The sequence below is a fragment of the Taurulus bubalis genome (genome assembly GCF_910589615.1).
Source record: "Taurulus bubalis genome assembly, chromosome: 11".
Classification (NCBI taxonomy): Eukaryota; Metazoa; Chordata; class Actinopteri; order Perciformes; family Cottidae; genus Taurulus; species Taurulus bubalis.
In genome coordinates, this window is record NC_136599.1 from 22,526,418 (window position 1) to 22,541,780 (window position 15,363).

The window sequence follows — 15,363 nt, forward strand, 5'->3', positions numbered from 1 at the left end:
TTTCCCCAGTGAGCCAATATCTGCTCTCTAATTGGTTGTTAATGAGTGGGTGTCTGTGTGTGCATGTTTGTTTGTCAGTGGACATGAAAGACAGTAGGTGTCTGTTTGTGCGTCTGTGTGTGTGCGCGCATGAGTGTGTGTGTGCGTGTGTGACAGAAGAGGGGCTGCAACAGGGATCTTAAACATCTGTCAGACAGACTGGGACACTTGAAGCTTTGACCTGCTTAACTAAAAACACGCACACGCACACTCTCACACACAAAACACACACACACGCTCACACACAGACACACAACCCACGCTCACACATTCCATTGTTGTTCAATGTGCATTTGTGTGCCTGTGGGTGAAAGTGTCCAGCCACACACGCGCACGCACACACACACACACACACACACACACACACACACACACACACACACACACACACACACACACACACACACACACACAGACATCTGGCAGTGCAGTCTGCTCTAATGGCAACAGAACTACGGGCATCTGCATCTCACACCCACACACACATGCTGTCACTCGCACACAGACACACACAGCCCGCCTTCTAGCACTGCAGTTGGTATCGTGGCTGTTGGAACAGGACAATTCGTCACATCTCGCCTTTGTCACTCATATTATTCAGGAAGCAGCTTGAGCGTAACGCATGTCCTGGACAAGACATGTAATGCAGGAGCGGGGCCAATCATCAAGTTGCCTTGTGGAGTCGGTTTTCTTCGGCAGCGGTATGTAGCAATGCAAACCATTTTGTTTGCATCTTGTGCTTTTAGCAGCGTCCGACCGCAAGCGCATGCAAAGCGAGCATGAAGGCGATAAAATAGAAACGCATTCCACCAGTTTGAAGCTTATCTGCTGGTGGCAGTAAAAAGCCAGCAAAGACGAGAGAGAAGATGAGCGTAAGAATATTTCTTTTATCAAAGTCACCGACTGCAGCTTTCACCGCAACATTCCAGGTTTTCCTTGGAAAGATGATTGTATAGCAATTGTTTAAGTATACACTTTATTTTTTGAATATTCCCCCAAAAATATGCTTTGCAAATGTTTGAATTGTGTTCAACGATCCCTTGAGGAAACACTGAATGGACCGCCGTTTCCGTTCCCAGAAGAACTCATGTATATGCAACAGGTTGTACGAATACTAGGAAGTAATATTACATCATTGTTTTAACCATTGCAAAAAGAAAATCTAAAGACAAGTGAAATTTCCCTTATCTGGGAGATTATCTACACAAAGCATCCAAATCCCTTTCAGATCCAAACAACTGAACATTTGACATCCCTACTTTTCCTAAGACCACTGGGCACCGCTTGGTTTCTCACTGACATGGGAAGGAACTGCCTGTTCGGATTTCTGCAAACAGAACAAGCCGTCATTGGCCGGATGCTTTCCATCTTTTTTTGGTGAAGGTTTTTTTCTTCTTCTTTTTTTTTCTCTTTTACTTTTCTGCAAGTTCATGAGTGAAGGGAAGGCACTTTGACATTTCAGCATCTGTTGTTTTGGCTCGGGTGAAATGAGGAGCATTAAATCGGAGATGGAAGGAGAGCCTGGCAGCAAGGAGATGTGCTCTGGTGGAACGAAAAGCTGCAGGCGAGAGAGAGAGAGAGAGAGAGAGAGAGAGAGAGAGAGAGAGAGAGACTTCAGTCCCATAGGTCAGAAACCGAGGAATAGCTGGGATGCCAGGAGATCAACGTTTTTATTTGCGCAGCTAGATTCATTCCACACGGTCTCCTTGCTCGGTCGGTTTCATCGTTCTCCACCTCGATCTGTCATTCTTGGATTCCTTTGTTCTTTTTCTCTCATTCCTTTCCTTTATATCTTCCTTTTTCAACACTTCCTTAACCTCCCCCTTCTTTCCTTGATTGAAAACAGATGTGCGAGGAACTGAAACATTTTATATTAAAAACATGCAAAACTTGACCAACCTGCAATGACCACGAAGTGTGAACATGTGTTTGTATGTTTTGTGTGTATGTGTGTGTGTGTGTGTGTGTGTGTGTGTGTGTGTGTGTGTGTGTGTGTGTGTGTGAAAATATTTAGCGATCGCAAAACCGGTGGAAAGACACAGAACGTCATGTGTTTTAGTCCCACTGTTCTCCACAGTTTCAACAGTTCTGTTCTTTACTCACCTGACTCTCTGCATCTGAACAACACATGCGAGTCAAAATAAATAAATAAAACATGAAAAGATCTGCCTGGCAATAATCACGATATTTCTCAGTCGTCTTACTTCCTGTCTGAAGGCCTCCCCCGTTATTCAACACAGGGCTCTGTGCATGCGGTAGGCCTCATCAGCTCCAATATTGGTCACACTCAATATACTTTAAAAACACCTTGAACCACTCTTTTGGGATAATTGGTTTAATTGCAGAGTTTAAACGAGGAGGCTGGATGGTGAACACGAGCCGATCGCTTTAATTGCCACACTGGTGAATTAAAAAAAGGAAGCAAAAAAAGAAAAAACAAGGTGGAGCGGATTGTAAACCCCTGCCAGCCCGTGCGTTTGTGATGGCTGAATCCCGGCGGGAAACCTTTCTGGGTCACAGTTTTCACAGAGGTGTGCAGAAAAACAAATAAGGTACACAGTAGAGGAATCCCAGAGGGACGGAGCTCTGTGGGAAGAGAGGGCTCAGCTCCAACAGGCAGCGTCGGTTGGCCATATAGGTTAATGTGCCACAGTGGGACCGCGGCTCGCTTTACCCCAGATAGCCTCGGCCTTCCTCGCTGGGCTATTCCACATGGACGGCTTCGGTCTGGCGTGTTGCTTTTCTGGCACAGCACACGCTTGTTGACAGCAGTGATGCTCCGACTACATTTGCCTGCTGTACTTTGTGTATTTTTTTTTATTTTCATGTACGTAGCATTCGTAGAAACGTGAGGCTGAAAGACTCGTATCTTGACCGGAATTTAGGATTCTAGGAGCCTGCCAGTGTAAGGTATGTTTTTTTTGTAAAGATAAAATATGACCAAAAATAGAACATTCATATCAGCCTGAAACAAACAAAAAATCTGAATTTATCGTTCGATTTTCAAATTTACATCGATCCTTGAAAATCATGTGACGAACGCGTCCATAAAAAAAATATCCCCCAAAAGTTACATTTAAGCTTCATATAGTGATAAATCATCCCAATAACTATAGCACTATAGCTCTTTTATTTAGCCTTTATCTGGCGAAGAGCATATCATTCACGTGTAATTCTGCCTTAAAGTAATAGTACAGTCACATCTAGTAATAATAATATATGTGTATCTTGTCTGGAAACGACTCGTTACATCTCGAGAGGTTTGGATAGGTACTTTATGGACTCGCTGTCAGCCCGAAATCATCCAGATCGAATGCGGATGCGTGCTGTGTCATCCACATCTGCTGCTTTTTTTGACCTCCGTTGACCAAAATGTGGGCAAACGTCTGCAGATCTGCACGTTCGTCCGAAACGCCCTCTCTCTGCGTAACACGAGCCAGATGATGCTCTTTAAAGCGTGCCGTCCATCTGAGCACTGCAGACTGTAATCTGTGTAATCTGAACTAATGCCTTCCCTGACAGCTTTAATCCAATAACAACAGGAACGCGGCAGGGACTCACCCCAAAATGGCTGAGCCTATGAGATACTGGTGATCAAAGTGAGCCGGATGTGCCCGGGAACACCGACACCACGTGCTCCGAATGCACACGTACGTGCACGCGGCCGCTCGCACATCGCAGGAGCGCGACGGCTTATTAAACACAATTTAACGGAATTGTGAGTGCAAGACTCTTATTGTTGGCTGGCTCACAAAATGACGATATCCTTTTCGTAATTAAACATGTCAAGTCTACGCCGCATCAATTAGCTGGGAGGTTGTCAGCTATGCGTCTGCCTGCCAAACTTCACCATGTCAGGGTGTGTGTGTGTGTGTGTGAAAATGAGTATGAAGTTATAGCATCGCTCGGTTGAGAAAGCAGATTACGAGGTTCAGAGTGCAACGCATGTATGCGGGCTTCTCACTGATTAATCTGGTAAAATTCATATTGGCTGGTTCATTATGGACATCCCTGCTGGAGAATCATGTTTAAGATACATAAAGGGAAAACCAAATCACTGGATGTTATTGTTGTTTTCTTCCATCTATATTTTTTTGTTGATAAAAGTCATTCTGATAAAACGCTGACAAAGACCTTGGATGAGAGTTTTGATTTTCCTCTCAGATGTAAACTTTCAACTTTTTTTTTACAATATTAGCTGTTTACTGCCAAATGTGCATGTGAGCATGTTTCCACACCCACACACTTCAATGTGAAGCCAAACTGTGTCTTTGAGCTTCAACTCGTCTTACAGCTTATGGTCAGCAGCTACAGCAGGAAAACCCAAACACAGCCAGGGACGGGCTTCTATAGAGACACTTACAAAACACCCCTGGTGTTCGCACATGCGCGCTTTAATAATTATAACGGACACAAATACACGAGAATGCGCAAACACACATGCACGCGTGTGTTCATGTCTGTCGTGCACCCACATAAGCATATAGACAAACATCGGGAAATGATTACGCACTGGTCGGATGCTGCAGGTCAGCAGTTTGTGAGCGGGCTGCAGAGAGGACGACGAGGTGTGCGTAAAGGGAAGAGGTCACTGGTTGGGCAGCTGGAGAAGGAACACGCCCTCTGAGCAGATTGTTTGGTGGACTTGGTGGAATTGTTGCACCACTTAACCACGTCTAAATCCAGCCGTTGTCGACGGATGTAAAAACTGTCATAATCATCAGATTTTCCTCTTTCCGGCCGTCCTTGAACACGTCACGTGACAAACGCTTCCGTCAGAAAAACTAAGTTTACAATTGTGACGTTTCCTCAAAAAACATTTTACTCTACGTGTCTCATATAGTGTCTCGCCCTGATTAAACCTCTTGCTCTCACCAGATCCTGTAAAAAGCATAAACCTCTGCGCTCCTCAACACAAGGAGGAAGCCGCGATTGACTCGCCTGAGACCAACAGTCACGTGACACAAATACTGGGAAACTTCAACTGAACTGCAGGCTGCTGAACACAGGAGAGGCCGTAAGTAGAGGTTGTACACATGTGAATATTTCAATGTATTCCATATATATATATATTATATAGAGCCTCATTTTTTACCCAACATTGATAACACTTCTGGGCACTTGCAACAATGTTGGAAATATAGATTCCATTGTTTGCCAGTTATTGAACAAGAAATTATGAAATAAATTCAACGTTCTACTAAAATACTTCTGTGCAGTATAACACAGTTACAGTTACAATGTTTGTTCTCTCTACCTGTAGCCGTGGTTGTGCCGTTTCCATGGAGATGCAGGACAACAACCAAAAACGCCCCGAAACTGCTTGGGGTTGGTTCAGAGGGTTAAACTTGCCGCAGTATCCCTGCCTCTGCTCTGAAATCTCTTTCGGACTACTAGTGAGTTTCTGAGGTAAAAAAAAAAAAAAAAGGTCACTATAGGTCAGACTCACATGGCTTTAAGACTAAGCAGCCACAAGCTCTGAAACGCTCCAAATCCATGACAAGCTGACACTCTCGTAAGCCTATAGCAGCCATTAATAATCCATGTCGTGAAGTGCTGGAGTTAACAATGAACACCACTGTGCAGTAGATGTACTTCACAGCCACCATTCATGCCGTCCTATTGGATCGGAAAATTCCCCGATTGAGAACCCCCGATAATATAGGGAAGATTTTACAGCACGGTGGACACCGCGTGCTTCAGCCCGAGGCGGAAAATCTCACAAGACTGAAGCATATGGTGAAGTGTGAGAGCTGAAGTCATTAAAATGCCTCAAGGTATGTCACATTTTGCTGCGTCATCATGCATCAAAAAGTCTCAAGGGGTGCGAGTGAAAACTGCACCTCATCAAGAAGTGCTTCCCTCAGTGGGCTGTGTTCTAGACAGCGCTTGACAGCAATTCACCCGGCGTGTATCCATCACGGCACGGCCAGACGGAATCCATCTCTACAAGTCCTTTAGTCTCTCGCTGAGTCATAAAAAACTTTGGTTTCTTGGAGAAGCCGGAGAAATGATCCGTGTGGCCTGAGATGTTTAGGCTTTCGGGTTCTCTCCCCTGCTCTACAAGAAACAGCGTCAATAAATACCGGGCCCACCGAGATACGTGTCGGCTTCTGAGGCGGGAGTTAAAGCGTTGGTTTTGGCGGTCCCTGTGGACAAAACGCGGTAGCATTTCCACCCACCAGCTTCTCTTTAGAAAACCATTGTACTGCAGCAGGGGTCCGACAGTCTGCTACGCACTGTTCCTGTCTGGCTTTCTGATGTATTACTAATGTAGATCATGCAGAGGCGTCAGTGTTAAATTGAGCCCATTTCATAAGCAGTTAAAAGTTCCTCACAGTAACTTTAGGGACCTTATTTTGTAGGTAAATGACTGTGTGCAGTGTGAAAGCAGTCACAAGCGGTGACTTACTCGCAGAGAGCGGTGCATGTTGTTCTTTCAGGGATATTGCTTTGGTTGTGCAGGTCAGCTCCCATCAGCATCGTTTTCTAGAAGCGGCCGGCAGCCGTTTTAAGCAACAACAACAAAAAAGCACTACCTGTCCAGACAGACAACAATGGCAATGACTAGCTGGTGTGTACTGCGAAAACATTTAGCATCTGAAGAGCTGCTAAATGTCCCCCAGGAGTAGTCGGGGAAAAAAAAAAAAAAAGGAGCTATAAGTAGAGTGAATGGACTTAACACTCAACTCCAAATGAATGCTAATGCTGCTTCCTGTCTGCTGGATGTGATGTGATGTGAGCAGGCATCTGTTTGCAAAACGGTTTCGCCACGACGTCTTTCTGAAGTGATAACATGCCTTGTGTTGCAGTTACAGCTTATTCCCAAACAAAATCAATGAATACCTCTTCAACAATGCTACAGATTCATGTAACATATGTCACTTTCCTCACAGATTCAGTCAGTACAATGGGGACCCAGCACTGCACCATATTTTGCAAACCAAGATTCTGAAAGATGGCCGCCTTAAGCTGCGGAAGGTATCATGGGTGTTTTTCCACAAGGTGTAGACTTTGGCTTCAGCTCAATGTCAATGGTGCACACAACAGAATTTTAAGCTTGGCGATTGGATCTTATCTCAACTAAAAACGCTGCTCACAATTCTATCTACATATCCTTGTGCCTTTTTTTTGGACGACCCAGCCATTCACAAACATAGTAGCTCATCTTTTGCACCGATGACTCAACCGGGACAGATTCAAGCCAACTGGAAGTGCTCCAACTAGTCGCAGACAACAATTGCTGAAATAAACAATGCTTTTGCTTCCGGTATCCTAAATAGTTGAAATAGCTTCCCTGCTCAATATGCTGTTCGCAAATGTATACTAGCTGGCATGAGAGGTTATCTATAGGTCACTGTCTGATCACCTTGGCTGTGACAAGTATTAAGGAAGTATAGGTGTGTCAGCCGCCTGGAAGACACAATACAAAATGTCACAGGAATAGACTGCAATCCTGACCAGCAGTGATCAACACTGATAAATATTAATAAACACTATTATGCTCGGAAAAAAATAGAGACGAAGTGAGCAAGAGAGAGAGAGAGAGAGAGAGAGAGAGAACAAAAGAGTCTTCTTGCACTATGTTATTGCAGCCAATTCTCCCACTGACATCCACCTTGTGGTGCTGCACACAATGCAGAAATAACACACACACACACACACACACACACACTTCTTATTATCAGCCCATTTTCCTCTGTTGTTTCCTCCCCCTCCTCTTCTTTGGAGGCCAGGATAAGGTGGACACACACACACACACACACACACACACACAAATGAGCACTCGGTGAAGTATACAGAGAGACCCAGAAAGAGGGAGATAAAGTGAGTCCTAAACACACACACAGAGGATAGTATCTCCTTCTCTCTGTCTGAATCGGCCTCATTAGTCATGCCGAGGCCGTAGCGTTGCCGGGTCGGCCCGCTCACAGAGCTGTGGAGCTGGACGGCAGCCCGCAGCCGGCGAAGGTCACCCACCACTCAGTTTAACTCCCAGGAGGCCGATGGCGGGCCTCTTCCTGATAATGACTGGAACATAAAGACGCACAGGGAGCGAGGGCCTGCACTCATGACGGCGGGAGAAGCGGCTCACCCGCAGCCGAGGGGAGGACTCGGGAGGACGCACGGACACGCAAACCCCGCTGTGGCCAGAGTAATCTGAGGGTGGGATCTACTGAGAACATAATGTGCAACAGAAGTTTCGCAAAATAAAGAAAGGACAAAATATGATATATTATACATCTAAGTTCAGCATCTAGGTCTGACATTCGGACTAATATTAATGTTCACATTGTTTTGTATATGCAGACTCTTACTGTACTGGCTGGACTACAGTTAAGGCCTTTGTACACCTCAGAAAAAAAACATGGTATAAATATCTTAGATCGTAATTTTTTTGAATAAATTCTATAAATAAAGTTTTTGGGGACTCTGACGAACAAAAACCCTGAGCGTAGTTCATTAGTCCCTTCGAGTGTCACCATTGTACAATCTGACATGCCTCGAACAGATGTTTTGACATCAGTTGACGTTGTGGGGGAGATTGCGACCGAGATGTTATTAGACGTCGTGCACAGTGTGACATCAGCTGAACTGTCGTCGAAAGGGTTCTTTGTTCAGTGCAATGTTTTGTTTTGCTTTTTCCCCTGCTACCTAAACAAGTGCATTTCATATTAAAAAGATAAACCAATAAGTCAGCTTCAGAGGGGGGCAGAGGCGTATTTGGCCTCCTAACGACAAAGAGCATCAACTATTAGCATAGAATCTGTCAACGAGATACGATTTCCAAACTGACCTACAGCAGGTGGACACCTGCTCAAACATTTGTCATGATTAGCAAGTAAATTATTGAGTTATGGCCCCGAAAAACTTGTTTTGTACTTAAGTCTAAGTTTGGGCCAAATTAAAACAAATTCCTTGACCTTTGACCACCAAATGACGGACGGACGACAAATAATGCCTACGCGTCCACGACGGCCTTGATCGCGGAAGGAGTTTAGTGCTAGAGAGGTGGTTGTCATAATTTGTATTTATTTTTTAATAGAGGTGCCGACAGATGTGTTTTCACATTGACCGAGATGAACACCAGGCTGTTGCTGGGTTTCCACTCTCCACTCTACACCCGAGGCCGGAAGTTAGAAGGAGGCGCTCATTCATATCGCTTATATCACTGGAAGAAAGGAAGTCAGGCTGATCCCAACATATGCATGACTTATACATACAGTATGACTCGGGTTCTTATGTTTAATGGCCACAACTTAGGCTGGATGCCTTACAGCTCATGAAGGAAGGAGGGCTTTCCTGCTGACAGTGAGGACATTGTCCACATGCCTGCCCACATCTCTGTCCGTGTCTCTTGCATTATCCCATTGCTCGTCTATATTTCCCCTCAATCACAGCGTCTCAATCCACTTTCTCCTCACACAATGCAAATGAAGACTAAAATGTCCCACTTGCTGGGCATGGAGGTAGGTTTCATGTGAGTTCCAGTCTGTGGGTCCAAAATAGACTTAAACAGCAGGGCTGAATCTCAAATTAAATCACTGGTGACATTGTAGAGACCCTTATGGACTGAACAAATGACTTTTCCTCCAAGATGAGAATAATACTACCTGACCCCTCGGAGAGAGATTGCTATTAGACTTGGACTGATCTCAAGTCAATTTGAGATGGGGTGTGGAACTGTGACCATAAAGCCCCTCCTTTTAGTAGCTATAAACCTGATGCGAGTAGTCGATGATAACCCGCAGCCTGAGGGAAGTGAAAGTTCTATAATCATTTGAAAGAAAGGTGAAAACTCTGACATCCTTTGACAATACTAAAAAGCTTACGTTGATCTTCAAAGAGCACGTTTTTTACAAAGGTTTTCCTCAAGTGAAGTGAAGTTGACTTGAGTGTTGTCTCTCACAGCGGCCCCAGCGTGAACGTTTCCACGTGACACTGGCGCAGAGGCAGCGGCCCCGTCAACACTCTCGTCAGGAGGAAAAAACGCTGAACAGGCCCGTGTGCGACGAGATGATAAATCCATCACGGCGGCGTCCCAGAGCGAGCTCGGCTGACACGACCTTGATCGATCGGCAGGCGGAACGACAGATGGCCATAAAGGACGATCATGTAACTGTACGGCCATTAGCATAGTCACATGCAGATACAGTACACTTTATACTACAAGGCCACATGGCGCTCGCACTGCACCGGTGGGCCTGTGACCGAGGTGCTATTGTCTTGTAAGCGGGGCGTTTAATTAGAAGATACAGCACGCCAACAACTTCCTGGATGTGATTCCGTTACTTAAAAAGTAAATACGTGTCACCGCCAGCTGAATACAGAAAGTGACTTTCTTTCTTCATTTAACAAGAAAACATGGCTGACATAAACTGTGCCAGAAAACTGTACAAAAATAAATAAAAAAACACAACATTGGATAATCAAATGTACGATGGCTCATGAACATATCTTGTGTGACAAGCACTTCTGTCAAGAAACGTGACCAAGTCCTAGCTTGAAAATAATAATGTTCACTCAAAATCACTTTCGTCAAGATGTTGTATTTCACAAGTTTTTGCACGAACCAGATCCTGTAAAAAAATTAAATCATTCAAATATTGGTAACCCTAGTGGGCCCTTGGAAAAATATTGCACACATTTTAATTTGATTCCAATTTTTGTCAAATAAAATACTAATGAAATTCAACTTTTCATTATTTTTAGCTATCACTGTGTTACACTGCACAAAAGACATTTTGTGGGCTCCCTCCCTCTCTTCTTTTAGCTGTGATTGCTGTTTCTGTCGAGGTGCAGGACTTATAGTTATAGGAGTAAAAAACACCCTGAAACTGCTTGGGGTTCACAGGGTTAATGGAATAGCCACAGGTTTGATCCCTACAGCTGCCGTGTGAGCAGTCGAAGCACAAAAAATGAACCTGCTGGCTCATTCCAACTCCCACAAGGCCTTGCCATAATTGGACGTTGGCAGTAGTGTCGGACACATTGTGTTGTACTGACAAAAGGACAGAAAAACTAGTAAAACTAGCAAAACTGAGAATAAAGAGAGAAGACTGGTTCAAACTTAGGCTAAAAGAGGCAAAAAAAAACTGCCTGTAATTCTGCGTGTCTGTGTTGTTCTTACTTTAAGTCCATCAACACCTATCAACTAGCTATCAACTCAGAGTCTGCGGGCTCTGCGAGGCTGCACTGAGGCACAGCGGTGCTTTGTTTTGTTCCTCTACTCTCAACCCAGTGATCCGTCTGACGTCGCACCCTTCCTCGCACACTTCTCCTTTCCCTTTCTTCTTCAGCGCTGCCCTCTCTTGCGCATCCCCGTCCCCTCCCCTCCCTTACCAGCATCGTCTGTTCCCCACCACATTGTATTTTCAGATCACATCCCAGCACTGGCTTTACACACTAAGTCACTCTGCACCTCATCACTCAGTGGAAAGTCAAGGAGAGGGCAGAGAGAGATGGTGCAACAGCGGAGGTTCGAGAAAGAGAGAGAGATGGGAGAAGACGAAGAGGGGCAAAAGGAGCGAGAATGTAAAAACGAGGGGGGGTTAAAGGTTAAAAATTAAAAGGCAAAGAGAAGAGGTCTGGGGAAGGAGTTGAGGGGAGCGACACAGAGAGAAGCAAAGCAAGTGAAAGGCAGATAAAAGAAGGAGCGGAGGGAGAATGGGGTTAGCAAAATGAAAGAAATCTTTATGCAAAGGATGGGGCTCGAGTGAAAGAGAAAGAGAAGGAAGCACAGCAGAGAGAGAGAGAGAGAGAGAGAGAGAGAGAGAGAGAGAGAGAGAGAGAGAGAGAGAGAGAGAGAGAGAGAGAGAGAGAGAGAGAGAGAGTAGTCCAGAGATTTATGGCAGGTTGTTATGGAGCACCGACTGAATAACAGAAGGTGAGACCAGGTGAATTATTCATGAGGATACAGGGCCGTGTGTGTGTGTGTGTGTGTGTGTGTGACATGTGGGTAACACACACACACACACAATGTCTCTCAAGCACCCTTAGGCCAGCTCATCTCTGAAAGAACGGAAAGACAAGCCACCCACAACCTGTGGACAGTCTGAATTATTCCTGGGAGACAGCCGCCCTCGCCCTCAGGCTGAGTAGTCTCACTTAGCTGTGGATACATTTTGACCAAATTATATTCAATGATGATGGAATAAATTCATGTTCATTCCCTCTTGTTTTCACATCCGCCAGTGGTAAGAGATTCCCACCTTTGACGGTCGACGTGTTTAGCTCCTTTAGAGGTCACATGAGGTCACATCATCAGACATTGTGCAGGAGAGTTGGATGGATGAAGGTTTTCTAAGCCTGGAGAAAATGTAGGCTACTGTATGGCAGGTAGACCCTATAATAATAATCTTCACAAATGAAACAACACTTTTATAAGTTTCGAGGCGTAAATGCAATCCCGTAAAAAGCTTAACATGCGGCTATAAATGGTAAATGGACCTGTATTCGTATAGAGCTTTTCTTGTCTTCCAACCGCTCAAAGCACTTTCACACTACTTGTCATCATTCACCCATTCAGACCCATTCATACACTGATGGCAGTGGCTAAGGTGCCACCTGCCCATCAGGACTAACTCACATTCATGCACCGTAGGCACAACTATGGGAGCAATTTGGGGTTAAGTGTCTTGCCCAAGGACACACCGACATGGACTAGTGGAGCCGGGGAGCGAACCGCCCATCCTCTGATTGAAGGAAGACCCTGCTCTACAACTGAGCCTGATGTGCTGGTGATGTCACTTCACGTCCCTAGCACTGAGCTAAAGGTGGAGTAGTGCTTGGCGTGATGAGGTTTTGCAGACTCATCGAGCCATTTGTTAGCCAGCGCTTTTTGAAAGACACGTAAAAGCTTCAAAATTCACGAGAGGGGTATTTACCTGTTATATGTTGTAGAATAAAATTGCTTCAGTTTGCTTTAACCACAGACCAAAATCAAACCAAAAACCCATTAAAAAAAACATTGACTTGTAGACAAGGGATCAGGAAGTGCAAAAATGCTGACTCATTTCTGTTTTGTTTTTCTTTTCTCTCTCTCTTATGAAGATCGTGGTGAATATACTGTTTTTTCTGTAAAAATGATCTCAATAGGCTGTAATTCTGGATTAGACTAAAATGACTAAATGTGCAATCACACCTATATTTTCATAGTTTTGGCCCCACCAGAATGGAAAATATGACTCAGCTGCATGTTGTAATTTGTTGAGATTCATACTTTCCATGTAAAGGTTAACCAGAGAAACGTAAGTGCATGCAGAAGCAGCAGCTTGAAGTTCTGGTGACCTGCCATCCAGCCAGGGTGGAGAGTTCGACTTTGGCGATGTTTGTATGGAGTCGAAATGTTTTCAATATCCGGATCTTTCAGTTAAACATTAGGCTAATATTGGTGTTCACCCAAAAAATTGCATTGCAGTGTTTTTCCCGTAAAGTTCAGCTTCATTTTCCAGCCGCACCCGTGCAAATATTTGAAGCCAAACAACAGCATATTTTTTCATCTATGTAGACAGAAACATTTGCAAATGCTCTAGAGCTGGACAGTAACTCTCTAAACCTGCTTAATATGAAAACAACCTAAACTACTAAAATGCTTTTGGCAAGGACAAGACGATCTATCCCATCCAACCTCCAACTAGAAAGTGCACTTGAACTAGCTTATTCTGTTTGTGTTTTTCAATTAGAAACCAACACATGCACACACAAAACCACGAGCCAAAACAAGCAGGAACAACATCATTTTCATGACTGACGATGATCACAAACACACTTCTGGGAACTACTGCCTCAAACACTCACCGAGTTGATGCAGGCCAGCTCCTTGTTGAGCAGCCAGGGCAGGGAGAGCTTCCCCTCTCCTCTGTAGCACGACTGAATCCTCTCTTTAATCTTCTCCTTTATCCGTCTCATCGTAAACAGACACAAAGCCGACTCCTTGGGCGGCTTGGCTCTGTTCTTCTGACCCTGGGCGAATACAGTAAATAGAACCTCCTCATGCTCTTGAATACCAAGCGAACGCGCCAAACGGGCCCCTGGCCGGGCTAAATAAGCATCCTGAACCATGCGGTACTCCACTCCATCCTTGGTGCAGCCGATGGGGAACTCGACATAGGAGTAGAACTTTGGATCGTCGACACACAGGCGCACGATTTTAGACGTGAAGAACTGTTCGCTGCTCGCATCCGGCGAGGTCAGCTGGGTGTCGAGCTGTAGGGTGAGATAATACACAAACTGCTCGCTGTTGAAGCCGTAGATGTAGTAGATGTCGAACGCCGGGAACTTTGAGAGAGTGTCGGAGGGAATCTTCAGCTGCGAGGAGACAAACTCATCCTGGTAGACGAAGCTGAACATGTCAGCGTTCTCCTCGTTGGACATCAACTTGCGACTGGACAGCGTTGGGAAGTACTCCGATTTACCGTCGATTGGGGTGCCAACAAAAAGCTTCCCGCCTCCGCCAAAAAGATCGGGGGAGATCACGACACCTGACATGGTGCCTGCCTCTGCAACGCTGGATAGATAATGCTCTTTACGGTGGTGGGGCTCGCCCAGCTTGAACAAATCTTCCAGACGCAGGAACTGGCAAATTCCCTGGGAAGTACTCCCACAGGCAATCAAGCGGTTGTGGGCAGCATCAAGTAGCAGGAGCTTATTGACATTAGCGGTCTGCACCAGCTCGTGGGGGCAGGACTGGACACCGGGCGGAGGGTAACAGCGAGGGTTGTCTGTGACCGGGCCAGTAACGTGACTCCGCAGCTTGGTCAGGTTGCTCGACAGCTTGTAGATCCAGTTGACGGCGCCCAGGTAGACCTCGCCCGTTTTGTTGTGAACCACCAAATGTGTGAGGCCCCCTTCTGGTGGGAGGAAGGAGAAGAGGGAGGAGGGAGGAGGGGATGTGGAGGTAGAGGTGGAGGACATGGACAGGAAGAGGAGGAGGAGGAGGATGGGGGGGATGAGAAGAGGTGGGTTGAGGTGGGAGGACATGGCAGTGAGGGGAGGCGGGAGCGAGTGGGTGTCGCTGTGTATTTCTGAGCAAGTATTCCTCTGCAGGGTCAGTCAGTGCCTTTTAGGACTGCAGGTATGATGAGACGAAAGAAGAGCTTCCAAGCAGATCGTCTTCTTCTGTCTGTGTTTTCCTCCTTGCTCCGCTGTTGTTTTTATAACCTCAAGCCCTGATCCTCAGCCTCGTCCGCCACCAGCCCTGAGAAAGAGAAACAAGGCAAGATTTTAGCAAACAACGACATCAATACATTCATGGGCTTGTGTTTTGCACATCCAGAGGTCTGACAAAAAGGATTAATTTGTTTGTATCGAAATGACAAGACA

General features: G+C 45.4%; 1 protein-coding gene across 1 annotated transcript in view; it reads right to left on the reverse strand.

Moving 5' to 3' along the window:
• Positions 1 to 15,021, reverse strand: part of LOC306743580 (plexin-A1-like) — a gene marked incomplete at both ends in the record, with an annotated part of 182,910 nt that extends 167,889 nt beyond the window's left edge. Inside the window, one exon of the mRNA XM_079226108.1 lies at positions 13,840 to 15,021. Coding sequence (XP_079082234.1) covers positions 13,840 to 15,021 — 1,182 coding nt within the window. The remainder of the gene's footprint in view (positions 1 to 13,839) is intronic.
• Positions 15,022 to 15,363: the final 342 nt, after the last annotated feature.